The sequence below is a fragment of the Saccopteryx leptura genome, chromosome 7 (genome assembly GCF_036850995.1).
Source record: "Saccopteryx leptura isolate mSacLep1 chromosome 7, mSacLep1_pri_phased_curated, whole genome shotgun sequence".
In the NCBI taxonomy this organism is placed as follows: domain Eukaryota; kingdom Metazoa; phylum Chordata; class Mammalia; order Chiroptera; family Emballonuridae; genus Saccopteryx; species Saccopteryx leptura.
Window position 1 is genome coordinate 550,702 of NC_089509.1, and position 24,034 is coordinate 574,735.

General features: G+C 44.0%; 1 protein-coding gene and 1 pseudogene across 4 annotated transcripts in view; both read right to left on the bottom strand.

Moving 5' to 3' along the window:
- Positions 1–24,034, bottom strand: part of UGGT1 (UDP-glucose glycoprotein glucosyltransferase 1) — a 246,306-nt gene that overhangs the window by 153,083 nt on the left and 69,189 nt on the right. For all 4 annotated transcript variants that reach the window (XM_066345928.1, XM_066345929.1, XM_066345927.1 and 1 more), the window contains 2 exons: positions 12,538–12,650; positions 11,001–11,175 (listed from right to left, as the gene is read on the bottom strand). In XM_066345928.1, coding sequence (XP_066202025.1) covers positions 11,001–11,175; positions 12,538–12,650 — 288 coding nt within the window. The remainder of the gene's footprint in view (positions 1–11,000; positions 11,176–12,537; positions 12,651–24,034) is intronic.
- On the bottom strand, positions 17,276–23,300 carry LOC136378266 (casein kinase I pseudogene; annotated as a pseudogene).

A 24,034-nucleotide genomic window follows, 5' to 3' on the forward strand; every position in this document is an offset into this window, starting at 1 on the left:
CTTCAAAAATAAAAAATATTTTTAAAAAGGTTTCAAAAGTAACTGAATTAAAGAACCAGTTCCTTACACGTGACCATATTAAGTCTACACCAAATTAAGTATAATTTTACATGATCCATTTTGAAATAGAATAAACTATTAAGCTAATTTTTCAGCATACCTTTTACATTTCTTGAGAAAGGCAAGCAAAGTATCTCCTATGTGCAAATAACTTTAATGAAAGTACTTCACTATGGAGAGACAAGATGGCCATGGAGTAGAAAGACAGAAAGATGTTCCAACTCCCACATCCCAGAACCAAAGTGGATTACAACTTAATTTTGAGAACAGTCATCTTGAAAGAACAACTTTAGACTGAACTAAGAGGATTCTATAGCCAATAACCACCAAAGAAGCCACACTGAGACTGGTAGAAAAGGCAGAGACGTGGAGAGGGCTGCCTCACTCCCGAGAGTAACGGCTCGGAGGGACTCTCGTAGTGGGAAGGGTTGCCCAGCGAGTTGTGGGTCCTCACCCCCAGAACCGGAGTCCCAAATAGAGCCCTGGAGCCTGCAAGGGGCAAATGGACAACTATATTTGGCGGAGAAAGAAGCCTAGATACTGTTTGAGAGGAGACAGAACTCTCGGAACCAGCCTCCGTATTAAAGGGACCGCATGAAAAGCCTCACTCACAACCACCTTCCCAGGGCTCCAGGAGTGAGAGTGCTGGGAGGTCTGGAGTTGTCAAAGGAGAATGTGGTCTTGGAGGCACAGGGGGAGACACTTTGAGGGATGGACACCCTAACCCCTGGGCTGAGTCACTCCCCAAATCTAAAGTGAACATTTTTCCTGAGAGCAGCAACACCAGCAAAGGGAAGAAATTACCCCGCCCACTGGAGGCTCTTCTACAGTCAGAACAAAGAGGCACTTAGATGCAGGCAGCATATTAGGGACAATACGTGACTACAGAGGTCTCAGCTACACCAGCGCCACACACTGTTAGTGCTTGCCAGTGGCAGGCGCGGCTGAAGCCAGGGCGATCCGATGGAGCACGCACGAGCCCATGTTTGGAGGCAGAGGGGGCCCGGACGACAGTGGAGACGGTCCAAGCAGGCGCGCACAGGCCTGCCCACAAGGGGGAGGCCACAGCGGCAGCTGAAAAGGTCCAAGCTGGCGCGCAATACCACCTGTGGCATGGGCCAGCCCTTGGACCTCAGAGGCGGTCTGAGCGGGAGCACACAGGCTGGCCAGGGACAGCCAAGGAGGCGGGGTGGCACCAGCAGCACCCAAGCCCAAACACCCAAGGAGGCAGCGGCAGAAGGCCAAGCAGACAGACCACACAGGCCACACCCACTGGACCCAAATGACCACACCCTTCTGAGCACTGAAAAAGAAAAAAATAAAATAAAATAAAATAAAAGTCTGGATAGAATGACAACTAAGGCTACCAGGCAAGCCAAATCCAATACCGTACCTAATCACTGAATTACAGTACTGAGCCCAACAAGTAGCCAGCAATAAGAGGCAACAGAAAGCAGATCTCAGGGTAACTTGAACTTTTAAAGGAACTTCCCCTAGGCCAAGAGTAGTAAAAGATAGCCTAGAAGTGCAACTGATATTTACAACAGCAGCTGGGCCCAGCAGAGGCAGCCACAAGATCTGGATTGCCTGTAGCTCCAAAAAGGTTGATAAGAGCCAGTCATAGGCAGTGAGCCCCACTGATCTGCACCACGCGCTGGCCAGGGAGGTTCAGGACAGAAACATTCAGCGGCCAGATACGAAGAGCATGAGTTTAGAGCCTAACATCGCTTGTTAGAGTGGTAGTTTAAGGAAGGGCTCCTCACACCTGACCCAGCTAAGACACAGAAAACGCTGACATAAACAGCAAAAAAAATAGTGATAGCAGTTAAGTAGCCCACAGTAGATTACAAACAAGAGCTGATGCCAACCTAGAAAGAAGACAACTGAAAACTGAAGACAAGCAATACAAACCCTAGACTCAGCTAGCTACACAAACAACACACCCAAAGAAAGAGTGTATACACAGGCAAAATGGGAAGACAAAAGAAAAGGAATCCAAATGAATGAACAAGAGAAATCCCCAGAAAAAGACCTGAGTGAGATGGAAATAACCAAATTACCGGATGCAGAGTTTAAAATAATGATTGTTTGGATGCTCAAAGATCTTAGAGATACAATGGATGGACATAATGAACACCTAATAAACAGATAACAAGCATCAAAAAGGACACTGAAATCATAAAAAAGAACCAGTCATAAATGACAAACACAGTATCAGAAATGAAGACTGCACTAGAAGGAATTAAAAGCAGACTGGATGAAGCAGAGGATCGAATCAGCGATTGAGAAGAAAAGATAAACAAAAACAGGGAAACAAGCAGCAAAATAAAACGAGGCTCAAAAAGTCTAAGGAAACCCTAAGAGAGCTCTGTGACAACGTGAAGAGAAATAAAATCTGCATCATAGGGATTCCTGAAGGAGAAGAAAAAGAACAAGGGATATCTAACCTGACTGACAAAATCATAGCTGAAAACTTCCCTAAATTGATGCAGGAAAAAAGTCACACAAATTCAAGAAGCACAGAGAATCCCAGTAAAGAGGAATCCAAAGAGACCTACACCAAGACACATCATAATTAAAATACCAGGCCCTGGCCGGTTGGCTCAGTGGTAGAGCGTCGGCCTAGCGTGCGGAGGACCCGGGTTCGATTCCCGGCCAGGGCACACTGGAGAAGCGCCCATTTGCTTCTCCACCCCTCCGCCGCGCTTTCCTCTCTGTCTCTCTCTTCCCCTCCTGCAGCCAAGGCTCCATTGGAGCAAAGATGGCCCGGGCGCTGGGGATGGCTCCTTGGCCTCTGCCTCAGGCGCTAGAGTGGCTCTGGTCGCAATATGGCGACGCCCAGGATGGGCAGAGCATCGCCCCCTGGTGGGCAGAGCGTCGCCCCTTGGTGGGCATGCGGGGTGGATCCCAGTCGGGCGCATGCGGGAGTCTGTCTGACTGTCTCTCCCCGTTTCCAGCTTCAGAAAAATGGAAAAAAAAAAAAAAAGAAAAACCAAAACTAGGACATAAAAAAAGAATACGAATACTAAGAGCTGCAAGAGAAAAGCAGTCAATCAGCTACAAAGGAGCCCCCATAAGGATGATATCTGACTTCTCAACAGAAACACTTGAGGCCAGAAGGGAATGGCAAGAAATATTCAAAGTAATGCAGAACAACCAAGACTTCTTTATCCAGCAAGGCTACTGTTTAAAATTGAAATAGACTTTTCTCGCCTGACCAGGTGGTGGCGCAGTGGATAGAGAGTCAAACTGGGATGCAGAGGACCAAGGTTCAAGACTCCGAGGTCACCAGCTTGAGCGTGGGCTCATCTGGTTTGAGCAAAAGCCCATCAGCTTGAACCCAAGGTCGCTGGCTAGGGCAAGGGGTTACTCGGTCTGCTGAAGGCTCGCGGTCAAGGCACATATGAGAAAGCCATCAATGAACAACTAAGGGGTTGCAACGCGCAATGAAAAACTAATAATTGATGCTTCTCATCTCTCTCCATTCCTGTCTGTCTATCCCTCTCTCTGACTCACTCTCTGTCTCTGTAAAAAATAAATAAATAAATAAAATTTAAAAATAAAAAATAAAATAAATAAAATTGAAATAGAAATAGAAAGCCCGAGCAGGCCGTGGTGCAGTGGATAGAGAGTTGGACTGGGACGCAGAAGACCCCGTTTAGAGACCCCGAGGTCGCCAGCTTAAGCGCAGGCGCACCAGCTTGAGCCCAAGGTCGCTGGCTCGAGCAAGGAGTCACTCGGTCTGTTGTAGCCCCCTGCTAAAGGCACATATGAGAAATCAATCACTGAACAACTAAGGAACCGCAATGAAGAATTGATGTTTCCCATCTCTCTCCTTTCTTGTCTGTCTGTCCCTATCTGTCCCTCTCTCTGGCTCTCTCTCTGGCTCTGTCCCGCCCCCCAAAAATACGAAGCTTCCCAGAAAAAAAAAAACTCAAGGAATTGATAACAACCGAATCAATACTGCAAGAAATGTTAAGGGGCCTGTTGTAAACAGAACAAAGGGTGAAAAAAATCTAGTAAAAAAGTAATGTAGATTTAAAGAATAAAATGACAATAAACAAGTACATATCAATAATAACCTTAAATGTAAGTGGATTAAATGCTCCAAACAAAAGAATTAAGATAGCTGCATGGATAAGAAAACAGAACCCATACATATGCTGTCTACATGAGACCAACCTCAAAACAAAAGATACACATAGACTGAAAGGGTGGAAAAAAATAATTCATGCAAATGAAAATGAAATAAAAGCTGGGATAGCAATACTTATATCTGACAAAATACACTTTAAAACAAAGCCTATATATAGTAAGGTATAAAGAAGGTCACTACATAATGATTAAAGGAGCAATTCAACAGGAAGATTTAACCATTATAAATATCTATGCACCTAATATAGGAGCACCTAGATATATAAAGCAGACTTTGATGGACATAAAGGAGGAGATCAACAGCAATACTATAATAGTAGGGGATTTCAATACCCCACTAAAATTACTGGATAGATCCTCAAGAAAGAAAATTAACAAACAGCAGACTTAAAGAACACACTAGATCAACTGGATTTAATAGATAACTTCAGAAACTTTCACCCTAAAGCAGTAGAATATACATTCTATTCAAGTGTTCATGGTACATTCCCTATGATAGACCACATGTTAGGGCACAAAACAAGTCTCAATAAATTTCAGAAGATTGAAATCTTATCAAGCATCTTCTCTGATCACAATTAAACTAGAAATCAACTACAATAGAAAAACTGAAAAACACTCAACTCTTGGAAACTAAATGGCATATTATTAAATAACGAATGGGTCAACAATGAGATCAAGGAAGAAATAAAATATTTCCTTGAAACAAATGAAAAGGAGCATACAACAACTCAAAATTTATGAGACAGCCTGACCAGGCGGTGGCGCAGTGGATGAAGCGTCGGACTGGAATGTGGAGGACCCAGGTTCAAGACCCCAAGGTTGCCAGCTTAAGCACGGGCTCATCTGGTTTGAGCAAAGCTCACCAGCTTGAGCCCAAGGTCGCTGGCTCGGGCAAGGGGTTACTCTATCTGCTGTGGCCCCCCGGTCAGGGCAATCAATGAACAACTAAGGTATCGCAAGGAAAAAAACTGATGGTTGATGCTTCTCATCTCTCTCCATTCCTGTCTGTCTATCCCTCTTTCTGACTCTCTCGGTCTCTGTGAAAAAAAAAAAAAAAAAAAAAAAAATTATGGGACACAGCAAAAGCAGTCCTGCAAGGGAAGTTCATAACATTACAGGCATACCTTAAGAACCTAGAAAAAGCTCAAATAAACAAGTTAACCTTGCATTTAAAGGAACTAAAAAAAACAGTAAGTAAAGGTGAGAAAAAGTATAAAAAAAGAAATAATAAAGATTGGAGCAGAAATAAATGACATAGAGGCTAAGAAAACAAGACAGTGGTTAATGAAACCAAGAGCTCGTTCTTTGAATAGATAAAGAAGACTGATGAACCTTAAACCAGACACACCAAGAAAAAAAGAAAGAGGACTCAAATAAATAAAATTAGAAATGAGAGTGGAGAAGTAACAACAGAAACAGCAGAAATACAAAAGATTGTGAGAAAATACTAGGAAGAACTGTATGCCAAAAAATTAGACAACCTAGGTGAGATGGACAAATTCCTTGAAACATATAACCTTTCAAAAATCAATCTGGAAGAATCAGAAAACCTAAACACATCAATTACAACAATTGAGTTCGAAATGGTTATCAAAAAACTCCCAACAAACAAAAGTCCTGGGCCAGATGGCTTCACAGGAGACTTCTACCAAATATTCAAAGAACTACTCCTTTCCTTCTCAAGGTATTTCAAAAAATCCAAGAGGAAGACTTCCAAACTCCTTTTATGATGCGAGCATAATACTGATTCCAAAACCAGGCAAAGACAACACAAAGAGAAAAAACTAGTGAGTCCGTAAAGCAGCGGTTCTCAACCTGTGGGTAGTGACCCACAGGTTGAGAACCGCTGCCGTCAAGTCATGGTGCACTTTTGACCAGTCACAGGAAAGCAACAAAGGACGATAGAAATGTGAAATCTGCACCAAATAAAAGAAAAACCCTCCCAGTTCCTGTAGAATGATGAGGCACCATGTGCGCATGCGCAGATGATGACGTAGCACAGTGTATACAGCGGAGCAGCCCATGGCCATACCAGTTGAGATGTGGATGGTAGAGAGGAAAGTTCAGTGTGTTCTGTGGCTCACTAAATTCGAATCCGTGACCAAAGTGCAACGTGAATATCGGCGCATATATAACGATGTGCGGGCCTGAACTGTGGTGGTGCAGTGGATAAAGCATCAACCTGGAATGCTGAGGTTGCTGGTTCAAAACCCTGGGCTTGCCTGGTCAAGGCACCTATGGGAGTTGATGCTTCCTGCTCCCCCTCCTTTCTCTATCCCCTCTCTAATAATAATGATAATAATAATAATAATAAATAAAAATTAAAATATAACGATGTGCCACCACATAGGAATAACATTACTTGGTGGGATAAGCAGTTGAAGGAAACCGGCAGTTTGGTGGAGAAACCCTGTTCTGGTAGGCCATCAGTCAGTGACAAGTCTGTAGAGGCTATACGGGATAGCTACCTAAGGAGCCCTAAAAAATCTGTGCGTGAGCCCACATCGAACTGCACTGAATAGGTATGAAACTGGGAGAATTTTCCTTTTATTGGGTACAGATTTCACATTTCTATCGTCTTTTCTTGCTTTTCTGTGACTGGTCAAAAGTGAACCATGACTTTACGGACACACTGTATAGGCCAATATCCCTGATGAATTTAGATGCTACTATTCTCAACAAAATATTAGCAAACCGGATCCAGCAATACATGAAAAAAATCATACATCATGATCAAGTGGGATTTATTCTGGAGAGGCAAGGATAGTATAATATTAGTAAATTCATCAAATAAACAAAAGGAAGGAGAAAAACCACATGATAATTTCAATAGATGCAGAAAAAGCATTTAATAAAATCCAGCACCCATACATGATCAAAACTCTCAGCAGCCCTGGCTGGTTGGCTCAGCAGTAGAGCGTCGGCCTAGCGTGCGGAGGACCCGGGTTTGATTCCCGGCCAGGGCACACAGGAGAAGCGCCCATTTGCTTCTCCACCCCTCCGCTGTGCTTTCCTCTCTGTCTCTCTCTTCCCCTCCTGCAGCCAAGGCTCCATTGGAGCAAAGATGGCCCGGGCGCTGGGCATGGCTCTGTGGCCTCTGCCTCAGGCGCTAGAGTGGCTCTGGTCGCAACATGGCGACGCCCAGGATGGGCAGAGCGTCGCCCCCTGGTGGGCAGAGCGTTGCCCCTGGTGGGCGTGCCGGGTGGATCCCGGTCGGGCGCATGCGGGAGTCTGTCTGACTGTCTCTCCCTGTTTCCAGCTTCAGAAAAATGAAAAAAACAAACAAAAAAAAATAAAAATAAAAAACTCTCAGCAAAGAAGAAATACAGGGAACATACCTCAACATGGTAAAGGCCATCTATGACAAACCCACAGCCAACATCATACTCAATGGGCAAAAATTAAAAGCAATCCCCTTGAGATCAGGAACAAGGCAGGGGTGCCTCCTTTCACCACTCTTATTCAATATAGTCCTGGAAGTCCTAGCCACAGCAATCAGACAAGAAGAAGAAATAAAAGGCATCCAAATTGGAAAAGAAGAAGTAAAATTATCATTTGCTGATGATACTGTCAGGGGTTGTCAAACTTTTTATAAAAACCGCCCACTTTCGCCCTGGCCGGTTGGCTCAGCGGTAGAGCGTCGGCCTGGCGTGCAGGGGACCCGGGTTCGATTCCCAGCCAGGGCACATAGGAGAAGCGCCCATTTGCTTCTCCACCCCCCCTCCTTCCTCTCTGTCTCTCTCTTCCCCTCCCGCAGCCAAGGCTCCATTGGAGCAAAGATGGCCCGGGCGCTGGGGATGGCTCCTTGGCCTCTGCCCCAGGCGCTAGAGTGGCTCTGGTCGCGGTAGAGCGATGCCCCAGAGGGGCAGAGCATCGCCCCCTGGTGGGCAGAGCATCGCCCCTGGTGGGCGTGCCGGGTGGATCCCAGTTGGTCACATGCGGGAGTCTGTCTGACTGTCTCTCCCCGTTTCCAGCTTCAGAAAAATACAAAACAAACAAACAAAAAAAAAAAATGCCCACTTTTGCAGTGCTGGTAGACCTGGTCCCTACCGCCCACTAATGGGCATTCCAGTTTTCATGATGGGTCAATCACAGCGCTGTTTGGTTGCACAGTAGGGACCAGGTTGACCAGCACTGCAAAAGTGGGCGGGTTTTATAAAAAGTTTGACGACCCCTGTGAATACCCTAAAGTCTCTGTCAAAACACTATTGGACCTGATAAATGAATTCAGCAAAGCAGTAAGATATATAATTAATACCCAGAAATCAGAGGCATTTTTATATACCAACAATGAACTGTCTGAAAGAGAAATTAAGAAAACAATCCCCTCCACTATTACAACCAAAAAAATAAAGTTCCCCGGAGTAAATTTAACCAAGGAGGTTAAAGACTTGTTCTCAGATAATTATAAAACATTGATAAAATACATCAAGGAAGATAAAAACAAGTAGAAGCATATACCATGTTCATGTATAGAATAAACATCATTAAAATGTCTATATTACCCAAAGCAATTTATAAATTCAATGCAATTCCTATTAAAATATCAATGATATACTTCAAAGATATATAACAAATATTCCAAAAATTCATATGGAACCAAAAAAGAACACAAATAGCCTCAGCAATCTTGAAAAGGAAGAATAAAGCGGGAGGTATCACACTTCCTGATATCAAGTTATACTACAGGGCCATTGTACTCAAAACAGCCTGGTACTGGCATAAGAACAGGCATATAGGTCAATGGAACAGAACAGAGAACCCAGAAATAAACCCACAGCTCTATGGACAACTGATATTTGACAAAGTAAGTAAGAGCATACAATGCAGTAAAGACAACCTCTTTAATAAATGGTGTTGGGAAAATTGGACAGCTACCTGCAAAAAAATGAAACTAGACCACCAACTTATACCATTCACAAAAATAACTCAAAATGGATAAAAGACTTACATTTAAGTTGTCAAACCATAAGTATCTTAGAAGAAAACATAGGCAATAAGCTCTCCGACATCACTTGCAGCAATATATTTGCTGATTTAATTCCAAGGGCAAGTGAAATAAAGGCCATAATGAACAAATGGGACTATATCAAACTAAAAAGCTTGCACAGCTAAAGATAATATGAACAAAATAAAAAGACAATCCACACAATGGGAGAACATATTCGACAATACGTCTGATTGGTTAATAACCAAAATTTATAAAGAACTAATAAAACTCAACACCAGGAACTTAAACAGTCCAATCAAAAAACGGGCAAGCCCAACCAGGTAGTGGTGCAGTGGCTAGAGCGTTGGACTGGGATGCGGAAGACCCAGGTTCGAAACCCCGAGATCGCCAGCTTGAGCACGGGTTCATCTGGCTTGAGCAAAAGGCTCACCAGCTTGGACCCAAGGTCACTGGCTCCAGCAAGGGGTTACTCAGTCAGCTGATGGCCCGCGGTCAAGGCACATATGAGAAAGCAATTAATGAACAACTAAGGTGTCACAATGAAAAACTGATGATGGATGCTTCTCATCTCTCTCCATTCCTGTCTGTCCCTATCTATCCCTCTCTCTGACTCTGTCTCTGTCCCTGTAAAAAAAAAAAAAATAATTAAAAAAAAAAAAAAAAGAAAGAAAAGAAAAAAAAGAAAAAAAATGGGCAAAAGAAATGAATAGACGCTTCTCCAAAGAGGACATACAGATGGCCAATAGGCACATGAAAAAATGTTCAACATCACTAATCATTAGAGAAATGCAAATTAAAATCACAATGAGATATCATTTCACACCAGTCAGAATGGCGCTCATTAACAAAATAACACATAGTAAGTGCTGGGGAGGATGTGGAGAAAAGAGAACCCTCCTGCACTGCTGGTGGGAATGCAGACTGGTGCAACTACTGTGGAAACAGAATGGAGATTCCTCAAAAAATTAAAAATCGAACTGCCTTTTGACCCAGCCATCCCACTTTTAGGAATATATCCCAAGAACACCACATCACTGATTCAAAAGAAGAAATGCACCCCCATGTTTATGGCAGGATTATTTACAATAGCCAAGATCTGGAAACAGCCCAAATGTCCCTCAGTAGATGACTAGATTAAAAGCTATGGTACATATACACAATGGAATACTATGGGGCCATAAAAAAGAAGGAAAGCTACCTTATGCTACAACATGGATGGACTTGGAAACCATTATGTTAAGTGAAGTAAGCCAGGCAGAGAAAGAAAAGTATCATATGATCTCACTCATTTGAGGAATCCAATGAACAATGTGAACTGAGGAACAGAATAGAGACAAAGGCAGGATCAAAGCAACCAGAGGGAAAGCAGACAGAGGGAAAGGGAATGAGAGGATGGGATTATCCTGGAGAGAAGAGTGGAGGGCGTTGCGGGGATGGGGGTAAGGGGGATGTTGAGGGGAACACTGTGGAGGGGGGGATGCATTTGGGGGCACACTGGAATCTATGTAAACACAATAAATTAAAATCAATAATAAAAAAAAAGAAAAAAAGCCAAAAAAAAAAGGGCACATATGACGGGCAACCAGTGAACAGCTACAATGAAGGAGCTACTTCTTCTCCCCCCACCCTCTTCTCTCTATCAAATCAATAAATAAAATCTTAAAAAAAAAAAAAATAAAATAAAGTTTAATTTATAAAAAAAAGAAATTACTTCACTCCTCAAAAAAGTAGTTGTAATAATTTTATAAAGGGGGAAATTATTAGCTTATGTGGTAAAGTTATGCTGGGCAAATTAATATCTAAAACAATTATAAAATAAGTGAATACTTACCACTATATAATGTCTGAGTACATAATTGATTTTGCCTGCATGGCTTTTTGACACAAGCTGGTGGTGGAAATTATAGAACGCCTCAGAGCCGATCTCAGAGTAGAAAATCACTACCGGACTGTCAGGACTGGAGCAGGGGTATCTGTGATCGCCTTTGAACAGTAAGGGTTTGGGTCTGAAAACAAAGAGTAAAGCTTAAAATTATAAACAAAGTTTTTAAATAAAATGTAGCTATAGCAATGATAGTTTAAGATTACAGACATGTTAGTATAAAAAATATCAACATCTTAAATAGTCTTCAGTAAGAATGCTGTGAGGTATGCTCAGTGGTGAGCAAATAGCTCTTACTTGTTCGTCATTGAAAAACAATAAAAGTACATAAATACTAACATAAAATGCAGACTTTGATTAATAATAGTTACCAAATCCTAGAGAAGGGGAAAAGCCAGAAAAAAAAGATGTATATCCAAATCTCACAGTACTAAAACTTTAATAAATTGTTTTACCATAAACAGAAAAATGTATTAAAGTTTTATCTGAAAATGTAAGTACAAATGCAAAAAAGCAGTGCTATCCTATTTACCCAAGGCCAGCAGAGGGGTACAAAGGGCACTGCCTAGCCAGATAGCAAGAGGTACTATTATATTTGTCCACCATGGGAAACTGACCTTTAAGCAAAAATCCAGCCCAATAATTACCAACTTAATACTCAAATTAAGCTTGAGGGCCTGACCTGTGGTAGTGCAGTGGATAAAGTATAGACCTGGAACGCTGAAGTCGCCGGTTCAAAACCCTGGGCTTGCCTGGTCAAGGCAAAAATAGGAGTTGATGCTTCCTGTACCTCCCTTTCCTCTCCCCTCCCTCTCTAAAAATGAATAAAATCTCTTTAAAAAATTAAGCTTGCAATTATTCTTTAAATAGTTTGTTTGGTCTGAAACCAATAACATCATGAGAGATCATTATCATTAATATAATTACCTAAGGCACTGGCTCTCATAGAGTACTCTTTATGAAGCTGATAACAAAGTCTATGTAGTTTCTCAGAGACAGTCATTACTAAATAATCACAGTAATATCAAGTACTCTTATTATCTCCATTGTAAAAAGAGATAAGGAAAGAAAGGTTAAATAATCTGACAAAGTTCACAAAACATTTTAAGCAAAGGAGGTAGAACTCAAATCTAGTCAGTCTTGTTCCAGAATCCATATGCTAGACCCGTGTTTTTCAACTGCTGGTCCACAGATCACAAACAGTCCACCAGAAACATCATGCCAGGCCACAGAAGAGTTGACCATCCTGATGTTGCATGAAGATTATAGGAGTCTATAATCACCGGATCTATAATCTTCAGACAACATCAGTGGTTAACTCTTCTGTGGACATGCACTGGTCTGTGGAATAGCGGTAGAAAAACACTGCTTTAAACCACTGTAACTAAAGACTAAAAAACCCATTTAAAAAAATCAGAAAGTAGAGTTGATATAGAAGAAAGCACAATGAATACATGCAATTCTTAGTGAGAAAAACACAATCTACCTTTCAGGTGCTGTTAGTAACAGCATCTCCAGGGCATCAAAATCACAGGTCCTCATTCCATGCACTGAGAAAAACGAGTTACAGCCTTCTGGTGGAGGCTCATCAGATGCTATCTGTAATTTAAGACACAAGACTTTTTAAAAACAATTCTAACCAAAGACAAGATAAAGACATGAATATTCTAAATAGATAATAAAATGATAACAATATAACATCAAAAAAAGCAAAATTAATATCTACTGAACACCCATTATGTGACAGGAAATAAGAGCATCAAACGTCACTGTTTTCCTTGAACAATTTCATCTATCTAGTTCCTCCCAATATCACCCCATGAGAAAGGGGTTATTACTCCCCCCAAAAAAACTTTAAAATTCTACCTCAGAAGGTATCAAAAGATATTCAAGGAATACAGTATGCATTTTGTAGAAAATTGACCTTACAAATGTCAATTTTAAGTACCAAAGTATAAGGATGCAGTCATAATTAAATAAACATGCAAATTAATATGAAACCTGTAATGCCAATGACCGAGGCCTGGCAGGTCCACATTGGATTCAGGCAAATGGTAGAATAACTGCAGAACCAAAAAGCATTGGGCCATTCCTGTTTAACAGATTCTTGCAAAGGCGGACTAGCAAACCAGCTTGGGGAATCTGCTTTTCAGGCCCCTCACAGTGGCAGGCATGCAATCTGCCATCTGCCATCTGCAATCCGAAATCCACAATGAGTGCAAACACCCATATCCTTAAAAGACTTATCCACACGTGGCACTGCCACATGCTTATGCACTAATGAAGCAAAGCACTTGCAGCTGGTAAACCAGCAAGCAAGCCTAACACAGCTATTTTCCCAACAAAGCCCCTCACTGAAATTGAAAGAATGATACAGAATCAAAAAAAAAACTGGGCTTAAAAAAAAATTATAAATGGAAAGGTAAAATTAACAACTACAGTACGAAATTCAAAGGAAAGGCTGAGTGAGTGTGCATTTATGTTTAGAGTGAAATGCATTAACGCCGACATATAATGAGACAAGTCAATCTGCGACTTTGATGAGAGGCACATCAAGAAGAGCAAGTATGGTAATATGACCAAAGCAAAGAATAAAATGACAAGCACTAATGCACACCTTGATGTATTAATACTATGACACCCTCTTCTATAGATGGAATACAAAAAAAAGTAAGTAAAGAAGGGGAGAAATGAAAAGCTTGCTGTAAAAAACTGATATTAAAACTTTTTCAGGCCTGACCAGGCAGTGGCGCAGTGGATAGAGCGTCGGACTGGGATGTGGAGGACCCAGGTTCGAGACTCCAAGGTTGCCAGCTTAAGCGAGGGCTCATCTGGTTTGAGCAAAGCTCACCAGCTTGGACCCAAGGTCGCTGGCTCAAGCAACGGGTTACTTGGTCTGCTGAAGGCCCGCAGTCAAGGCACATATGAGAGAGTAGTCAATGAACAACTAAGGCAGGGTTTGGGAACCTATGGCTCGCGAGCCAGATGTGGCTCTTTTGATGGCTGCATCTGGCTCGCAGACAAATCTTTAATAAAAAAAAATAATGTTAAAAATATAAAACATTCTCATGTATTACAATCCATTCATTTCCTACTGCTCATGTTCATGGTTGCGGGTGGCTGGAGCCAATCACAGCTGTCCTCCGGGACAACACCAAATTTTTATTGGATAACGCGTACCGTACACAGGTCATTGTGTGGCTCTCACAGAATTACATTTTAAAATATGTGGCGTTCATGGCTCTCTCAGCCAAAAAGGTTCCTGACCCCTGAACTAAGGTGTTGCAATGAAAAACTGATGACTGATGCTTCTCATCTCTCTCTGTTCCTGTCTGTCTGTCCCTATCTATCCCTCTGACTCTCTGTCTCTGTGAAAAAACAAAAAACAAAAAACTTTCGGTATGACCAGGTGGTAGCACAGTGGATAGTGTTGACCTGGGACTCTGAGGAACCAGGTTCGCAAACCCGAGGCTGCCAGCTTGAGTGCAGGCTCACCAGCTTGAGCCCGGGGTCACTGGCTTGGGCATGGGATCATAGACATGACCTCATGGTCGCTGGCTTGAGCATGGGGTCACTGGATCAGCTGAAGTCCCCCAGTCAAGGCACCCATGATTAGCAATGAACAACTGAAGTGACACAGCTACGAGTTGATGCTTCTCATCTCTCTCCCTTCCTGTCTCTCTTTTTCTTGCTACAAAAACAAACAAAAAACTTTTTCATTTCTGTGAGGCCACTGTCTGGCTGCAAGCCGTTTACCTGATGAGAGCATGAGCACATGTCAGAGCTACATGTGTATGGCCTATATAAGGCTTTGGGTACTTGCACTATAAGGCTATGGGAGCTTGCACTTGGGGGATTGCAGATTCACAAATTGCCTGCCTGTCACTATGAGGGGCCATTTTTCTACTTGTTTGCCTGATAGGCAGTTTCCCCTGCCTGTGTGCTTGCCCACCGTTGTGAGACTTTATTAAACAGAATGGCCCAACCCTTTCCGGCTCCGCAGTTTTTCTACCATCTGCCTAGATCCAATGTGAGCCTGCCTGGCCTCGGCCATCAGCATTACATCTGGTGTAGTGGGCAGGATTCAGAGCAGATGGGTATGGAGCAGCAGCCACCCTTGAGGGGTGAGGTAGAGGATTGGTCATTGTTATGGTTCCCCATGGCTGTTCTTTTGGGGACTGTGGGCTGTATATTTTTTACAGCCCTATGAGAGCTGGCTATGGGCCACCTCAGCTCTGTGCAAGAGGTGGCCCAAGGTCAAAAGCTCCAGGGTAAATTGCAGACCCAGCAGAAACAATGGCTTGAACTGGAACGAGCCCTGGAGAAGAAGGCCGAATGGGTTTGTGAGTTACAGTTTTCCTTGGAGGTTGAACATTGGCAGCAGCAGTTGTTGGGAGGAACAACTCGGAGTTCAGCTTCAGGCTAAGAGCCGGCAGCTGCAGGAGTTGAAGATGTAGCTCAGGGATCAGGAACCTTTTTGGCTGAGAGAGCCATGAATGCCACATATTTTAAAATGTAATTCCGTGAGAGCCATACAACGACCCGTGTACGTTAGGCATTATCCAATAAAACATTGGTGTTGTCCTGGAGGACAGCCGTGATTGGCTCCAGTTACCTGCAACCATGAACATGAGCAGTAGGAAATGAATGGATTGTAATACATGAGAATGTTTTATATTTTTAACATTGTTTTTTTATTAAAGATTTGTCTGCGAGCCAGATGCAGCCATCAAAAGAGCCACATCTGGCTCGCAAGCCATAGGTTCCCGACCCCTGATGTAGCTGTACCAGCAGAGTGAATCTGAGTTGGAGGGAGCAGGCATTTACAGCTCCTCTTTTGAGGATAAAAAGGCTTGGGCTGAAGCTGCCGTCACACACTCAGAGCTTGGCCAGTGGTCATCCAGAAGGTAAACACTCAGCAGCAAAGAGTACCTGCTAAGCCCTTGGTACGCCTGCTGCAATTGTGGGGCTTAGAATGGCATCACGCTTTCTGGAGCAGAGGTGGAGAGGTTAGCCACTGTTGCCACATGCTCCTCCTTGGGGCAGCGACTTCAGAGCTGCCATGATGGCAGGGATGAGGGGGGAGGCCTGAGGCCATATGTGAACCTAGTTGCCTGTAATGAACTTTTTCCTTGGTGATTTGCACAGACGGCTGGGCTATCATGGACTGACTCTTGGATTGCAACCTGAGGAGGGCACCAGTTTCCTAATTAGATGGACATGCCACCTTTGGACAGCATGAGACCCTGATGGGGAGGCCAGCTTTAGTGGACTCCCTCCTGCACAGGAAAGCTGCTCTCACCCAGTTGCAGAGATGCACCAAGGACATTTTTGGTTTCAATGGACATGGCCATGGACTGTATAGCCCCCTACCTATGATGGTGCCTTGATGGCTCCGTGGGGTAGGGAGTTGGGAGGTGGGCCTACAGTTTGCACCTTGGGCAAAGTGCTCAAAGAGACATTGTGAAGGACACTTTTGTAATATAATTATTGTGTTAACTTTTGCTGTTGCTGTAGTCTCTGTTTGATAACATGTAGACTGTGAAGTAAGCGACCCTAAAGGGGTGGACTGTGGGGCAGCTAGCTGTGTTAGGTTTGCAAGCGGGTTTACCAACTGCAAGCACTTTACCTTACTAGTGCGTGGGTACGTAGCAGTGCCAAGTGTGTGTGGCCTATGTAAGGCTGTGGGTGCTTGCGCTCAAGAGATGGGGGTTTGTGGATGCACAGATTGCCTGCCCGCCACTGTGAGGGGGCCATTTTGTTGTTTGTTTGCCTAAAAGACAGTTTCCCCTACCTGTGTGCTTGTCCGCTGTTGTGAGAATTTATTAAATGGAATGGCCCAACCCTTTCTGGCTCTGCAGATTCTCTACCGTCTGTCTGAATCCAATGTGGTCCTGCCTGGCCTCGGCCACTGGTATTACAAGCCCCCTACTCCATGGTAGGTGGGAGGGCCTGTATATTCCAGGGTTGTGTCCATGAAAACCTTAAAGTGTCCTTGGTGCATCTCTCCAACTGAACGAGAGCAGCTTCCTGGTGCAGAAGGCCGTCTACCAGAGCTGCTCCCCCATCAGGGTCTCTCATACTACTGTCCACGAACAATGTGTTCATCCATTAAGGGAGCCAGTGCCCGCCTCTGGTAGCAGACCAAGAGTCAGCCCATGATAGATAGCCCAGCTGTCTGTGCAAATCACCAAGGTAAAGGTCCATTACAAGCAACTAGCCATTCAGCTCTTGTTTGTTTGTTTCTTTTGTTGTTGTTTTTTTGTTTGTTTTATAGAGACAGAGATTCAGAGAGAGGGATAGATAGGAACAGACAGACATGAACGGAGAGAGATGAGAAGCATCAATCATTAGTTTTTCGTTGCGACACCTTAGTTGTTCATTGATTGCTTTCTCACATGTGCCTTGACCGTGGGGCTACAGCAGACCAAGTAACTCCTTGCTTGAGCCAGCAACCTTGGGTCCAAGCTGGTGAGCCCTGCTCAAACCAGATGAGCCCGTACTCAAGCTGGCGACCTCACGGTCTCGAACCTGGGTCCTCCGCATCCCAGTCCGACGCTCTATCCACTGGCCACCACCTGGTCAGGCTATTCAGCTCTTTATTAACGGACCTCAGCACCTTTCCATAGTGTGATGTTTGTTGCCACAAGGCCCATCCAAAACTCTCAACAAGCTCACAGGGCCTGGCGGGGTCAAACATAGTCAGGGCCTGTGTTACCTTAACAGTTCTCTTAGAGGCTGCTGCTGTAAAAAAAAAAAAAAAAAAAAAAAAAAAAAGCGCCTATTACCTTCTAATGCCAACACCTGCTGTACATTAGAATGGGACCAGTGGATTGCCAATTTCATATGGGACCTCTGTCTCCTGCCTGTCCCTGTCGGACGGGTCCCTCGCCCTTCCCCCTATTCAAACTGGGACAAGGGGTCTTGGGGATCCTGTAACCTGAACACCAGTCATTTTCCTGGCAGAAACTTTTTCAGCAGCTAGAACCTCTGTTCAGACTCAAGTTGCCACCAAAGCTCCAACAAGACTTTATTAGGCTTGCTATCTAATTTCTATCTGCCCTGTCCACAATCAAATCTACCCGCATCTGTGTTCCAGTAACTTTCGCAGGCCCGTTTCTCTTGTTAGTCAGGGGCGCAGCACAGACAGCAGCCCTCACAGCCTTACAGTCCATCTCTGTTCAGGAGAGCATGGTGCCATCACCTCTATGTCCCACAGCTGCACCAAGCAGGCAGACAGGGACTCAGTGGCTTTCTGTCTGAATTTCACCCCCAACTACATCAGCTCTGTCTGGGGTTAGGGCCAGACCACAGAGTGCTCCACTTCCTGGGGAGGAGGCTGAGGCTGTGGCTGCCCAAGGGACTCTTGGCTGCTATGTCTTTACCTTCTTGGTGACCACCAGCTGGGCTCCGAGTCTGCAGATGGCAGATGCAGCCTGAAACTCCCCCTCAGAAGAGTCGGAAGTGCCTGCTCCCGCTGACTCAGAGATCTGCTAGCAGGACTACAGCTCCATCTTCCACGCCCGCTTCAGCTCCTGCAGCTGCTGGCTCTTGGCCTGAAGCTGACTCTCAAACTCCTGAACCCACAGTTGTTTCTCCAATGGCCGTCGCAGCCAATGTTCAGATTACAGGGCACACTGCAACTGGTAAACCCATAACTCTTTATCCAGAGACTGCTCAAGTTCCAGGCACCATTGGTGCTCAGCCTGCACCTCAAACACCTTCTCCAGTGTTCGCTCCAGTTCACACCATGGGCTCTCAGTATGCAGCTCACTCTGGAGCTTTCAACCTCACTCGGCTTCTTACACAGGGCTCTTGGTTTCTTCTCATATAATTGTAAAAAACACCCAGCCTATGGTCCCCACCAGGAGAGCCACCAGAAATAGCCACTTCTTTATTCCTGCCCTCAAGGGGGTCAGCGGCTCCTACCGATCTGCTCTGAACCCTCCTCACTACACCAGATGTAATGCCAGTGACTGAGGCCAGGCAGGTTCACACTGGATTCGGGCAGACGGCAGAGGAACTGCGGAGCCAGAAAGGGTTGGGCCATTCCATTTAATAGTCTCACAACAACGGACAAGCACACAGGCAGGGGAAACTGCCTTTTAGGCAAACAAACAGAAAAATGGCCCCTCACAGTGGCGGGCAGGGAATCTGCCATCCACAATCCCCCTGAGCACAAGCACCCATAGCCTTATATAGCCCATACACAAGTGGCGCTGCCACGTGCTCACACATTAATCAGGCTAAGTGTTTATACCTGGTAACCCCGCAAGCAAGCCTAATACAGCTGCCCCACACCCAGCTTCAATAATTATCAACTCATGGCCAATCTTACTTCATATACTTTTCTATAAAATATCATTAAATCATTTCAACACAAATTCTAAATAATATTTCATTTTATTTCTAATGTTTCTATATGTTGCAGTAAAAGTATTTTTCTTTTTCTTTTGCAATAGAAGTTTTTAAAAAAAACAATACCATTATCATTAAAAAGTAAAAAAATTCTGCATAAGTGGTAACTGACAGCATCATTTTTCAATCTTCCCAAGTTCCCCCCAAAACAAAGCAACTACACAGCAAGCAGCAAAAAAAATTTTTTTTTAAATGGACCACATCTATGACAATACTAGGTGGAAAGATATCCCTCAATACAAAACCTAAATAAGACCCATGTTACCAGAATGCCATGGAGAACGACACAGAAGGAAACAAGATTCAGATAACACTGAGAACAAGAACACCACAAACAGCCAACAGAGTTCACTGGAAAGTGTGTTGGGCCAATGGGTTTTGTTCAATCTAGCATAAAGGCAGCACAAGGGGCCCGTGATCAAGTTTAAAGGGACTAAGGCAATTAAGCCACCATGAACTCTCAAATTCACAAGTGAGCCCTCTACAAAAGGGCTCCACTATAAGGAGAAAATGCTGAGGGTGGAATAAAACTTTAGGAAAACAGAAAGAGACCATAAAAGAGGAAGTCCAAATGGAAGTGTAGAAGGGGAGCAAAATCAAGAAATTTCATAAAGCAAGCCACCATTACTGTTTTAATCAACAGAAAGGGAAGCCATGCCAATCTTTAAAAATTAACTAAAACTAATTTCACAGCAAAATGAGCAGAAAGATCTCAGTGTCAAATTCTATACAAAGCTATTATAAGAAAAGGGTGGAGGGATAACAGAAATACAGCCTCATTCTCTCTCTTTCTTTTAACAAAAAGTTTTTAGTTTTTAATGACCTTGTAAATAAGCTCCCATTTCAAAATAAAAATAAATTCCCAGATCATATAGATGTTTACAGTGTCTACATTTATCTAAGGAACATCCATACCTTTTCAGTTTTAAGATGTTAACTAAACTTCTGTGATAAATATACTTTTATTTAATACCAAGAACATTACAGAGTTAATGCACAGTCCTAAGGATAAGCTAGTAGTCACTACCGTATTCTTAGTCTTCACTTTAGATGCTGTTACTGCCTGACCTGTGGTTGCGCAGTGGATAAAGCATCGACCTAGAAATGCTGAGGTTGCTGGTTTGAAACCCTGTGCTTGCCTGGTCAAGGCACATATGGGAGTTGATGCTTCCTGCTCCTCCCCTCTTCTCTCTCTCTGTCTCTCCTCTCTCTGTCTCTCCCTCTCCTCTCTAAAATGAATAAATAAAAAAATAATAGACGCTGTTACTTCCAGCACAGGTAAGCAAGCAGTCTTTCATGTGCTCAAACACTAGAATCTTTGGTTGCTAACCCCTATCAGCTGCTTACAAACAAGAAGCCAACCATTTTTATTTTTTGACAGAGACAGAGAGAGAGTCAGAGAGAGGGACAGACAGAAAGGGAGAGAGATGAGAAGCATCAATTCTTCGTTGTGGCATCTAGTTGTTCATTGATTGCTTTCTCATCTGTGCCTTGATGAAGGGGGCACTACAGCAGAGCTAGTGACCCCTTGCTCAAGCCAGTGACCTTGGGCTTCAAGCCAGTGACCTTGGGTTTCAAGCCACCAACCTTTCAGCTCAAGCCAGAGACCATGGGGTCATGTCTATAATACCATGCTCAAGCTGGTGAGCCCACACTCAAACTGGCAACCTCAAGATTTTGAACCTGGGTCCTCCGCGTCCCAGTCCAATGCTCTATCCATTGCACCACCACCTGGTCAGGCAAAGCCAACCATTTTAAAACTGTTTTAAGTGTTCAAACCTCCCAGAGATGGATAAACCTTAAGAATGCACAACTGGCCCTGGGCGGTTGGCTCAGCGGTAGAGCGTCGGCCTGACGTGTGGAAGTCCCAGGTTTGATTCCCAGTCAGGACACACAGGAGAAGCACCCATCTGCTTCTCCACCCTTCCCCCTCTCCTTCCTCACTATCTCTCTCTTCCCTTCCTGCAGCCAAAGCTTCAGTAGAGCAATGTTGGTCTGGGCACTGAGGATGGCTCCATGGCCTCCACCTCAGGCGCTAGAATGGCTCCGGTTGCAATGAAGCAATGGCCCCAGATGGGCTGAGCATCATCCACTGGAGGGCATGCCAGGTGGATCCCAGTCGGGTGCATGCAGGAGTCTGTCTGACCGCCTCCTCGTTTCCAACTTCGGAAAAATACCCCCCCCCAAAAAAAGAATGCACAACTGTGAGCATTTACAACCATCACAACTGTAGCTGTAGACTGTGTCACTGTTCTGAAATGAGATCTCAAAGCAGTCTAGTTCAAAGTAAAAGATTTTATCAAAAAATTGGCATATGCACAATTTCTCCACCAATTTGTGTGTCAACCATTTAGTTAACTTTTCCACTTGAACAAATGCAATAGAAAACTAGACAGCATGTTTCTCTCTCTGTTAATATTCACAATTACAGCAGCTACACTTTGGGACACAGCATCACCAGTGCTGCCCAGAGCCAGTTTATACTGATATTAAGTTCTTTACACCAAGTAAATGGTTGCCCACAACCAGTGGCTAGTGTACATATAGATTACAATTTCTAGATTTGGCGAGAAACAAATATTGCTCCGATCATATACACTGCTTCTCCTGTTCCTCAATTCATGTTTAGACACCTGTGGGGGTCTAAGCCTGCTGCCCTGCACACTGAAACTGCCTGCTGTGCTGCTTTCTACTTCAACATGGCCCAGTCAAATGTGCAATCACAGTGGTGGTCCAGGGTCCTGAAAAGAATGCCAGCCTCAGACACATGGAACTGGGGTATCCTTAACACACAGCCCCTGACAATAGTTTAAGTACAGGGCAAATTCTGCAAGAAATGCCTTACATAAAACTTCAACAGGGTAGACATCCTCTTTTCCCTTATCTTTTCAGTTTTGTTTGTTGCAGCCTTTAGTCCTTATCATGGCCAGATAGTTCTATTAAATAATACTGATACATCAAAACGTGTCCTATTGATTCCATATCATGTCAGTGACTGGTCCATATCAAGACATGCAGTGATACTAGCAAACCAGGCAGTGCCATGAGATTTTTATCTTGTTTGTATGGGATGTATGACCTTGTCCTATTGTCTCTGTGCTTTTGCCAAACCAAAATCAATAAGCAATAACTTATTACAGTCATGCCCAATACCCATTAGGAAGTTATCTGACTTAATGTCTCTGTATATAAAATTCTTTGTGTGCACATGTTCAATTCTAATGGTCATCTGGCCAACTAACATAAGTGCAGTTTTCATTATGAACCCTCTTGATGGAAAACTGAAGAGGTCTTCCAGGCTGGATCCAACAAGATCCAGGACTAGCACACTGTAGTCTTGTTCCTGACAATTCCATCCTGTGGGGGTGCCAACCCCACTTTTGAGAATCTTACAGTTTGCTCTTCTACAGCCAACAGGATGCCTGGCCTCTGGAGACTCTCACTTCAATGCCACTTCCTCACCACTGGGGATGCTGATCACCAGATAAATGTCCTGAAGGAGCCAGACTAATCATCCCTACCAGTTTACATCCCATTCCGACAATGGACTTGGCCTCAGAGCTGCTGCTGCTGTCACCGAGGCTAACAGAGCTTTGATGCCCCTGAGCCAGGACAGGCCTCTAGGCTCGACCAGGAAGGAGCCAGGCTGCAGGGGGTAGTGGGCGATGGGGCACCTGATCACCACCCTTGGTCAGGTTTTTGTGAAGGGTTCTCGTAGTTCCCAGATGGGGCCACTTGTTTTTGGGTGGGCTGGAAGGGGCACATGACTTAGAGGGGTGATGCCATTGCTACCACTCTGCCCAAAGAGACTGTCACCCTGTGCCTTGCCATCTGGGTACTCCAGCTCTAGCCCCTTACACTTTTGTCCTTACAGATGACAGCTACAGATGAATTTCTATAGCGACAAGAATCTTCTACACCTGTACTGTCTGATATGGTAGCCACTTGAATATGGCTAATGACATCCAAGAGCTAAATTTTTATTTCTTTTATTTTTAATTGATTTAAATGTAAGTAGGCACATATGGCGAGTGGCCACCATAAATCAGCTACAGTCAATAAAACCATGTCAGGTCTTTTGGTGGAAGGTTGAGACTCCTCTCTTCCAACATGGCTGATGGGGACTCTCCAAACACCGTGCACTGTTGACACAGCTGCACGAAATTCACGGAAGATCAGTTGAAAGTCCTCATCCAAGCATTCGACCAAAATCCTTACCCAGGTTACGCTATCAAGCAAAAGCTTGCTTTAGAAATGAACATCGAAGAGTCCAGAATCCAGATTTGGTTTCAGAATCGAAGAGCAAGGCACCAAGTCCAGAAAAGAGCAGAGCATGAGGAGGACTTAGAAGTAAGCCAAGACAAAGATCAGCCTGTAGAGAAGACTCAAAGTAAGGAAGGTAGACGTTGTTGGACCAGCTATACTTCCTCCCAGCTGCACACCCTCAACACGGCGTTTGCGAACAACCCTTATCCTGAGATTGAGTCCAGAGAGCAGCTTGCTAAGAACATCGGGGTTCCAGAGTCAAGAGTCCAAATTTGGTTTCAGAATCGAAGATTTAGAGT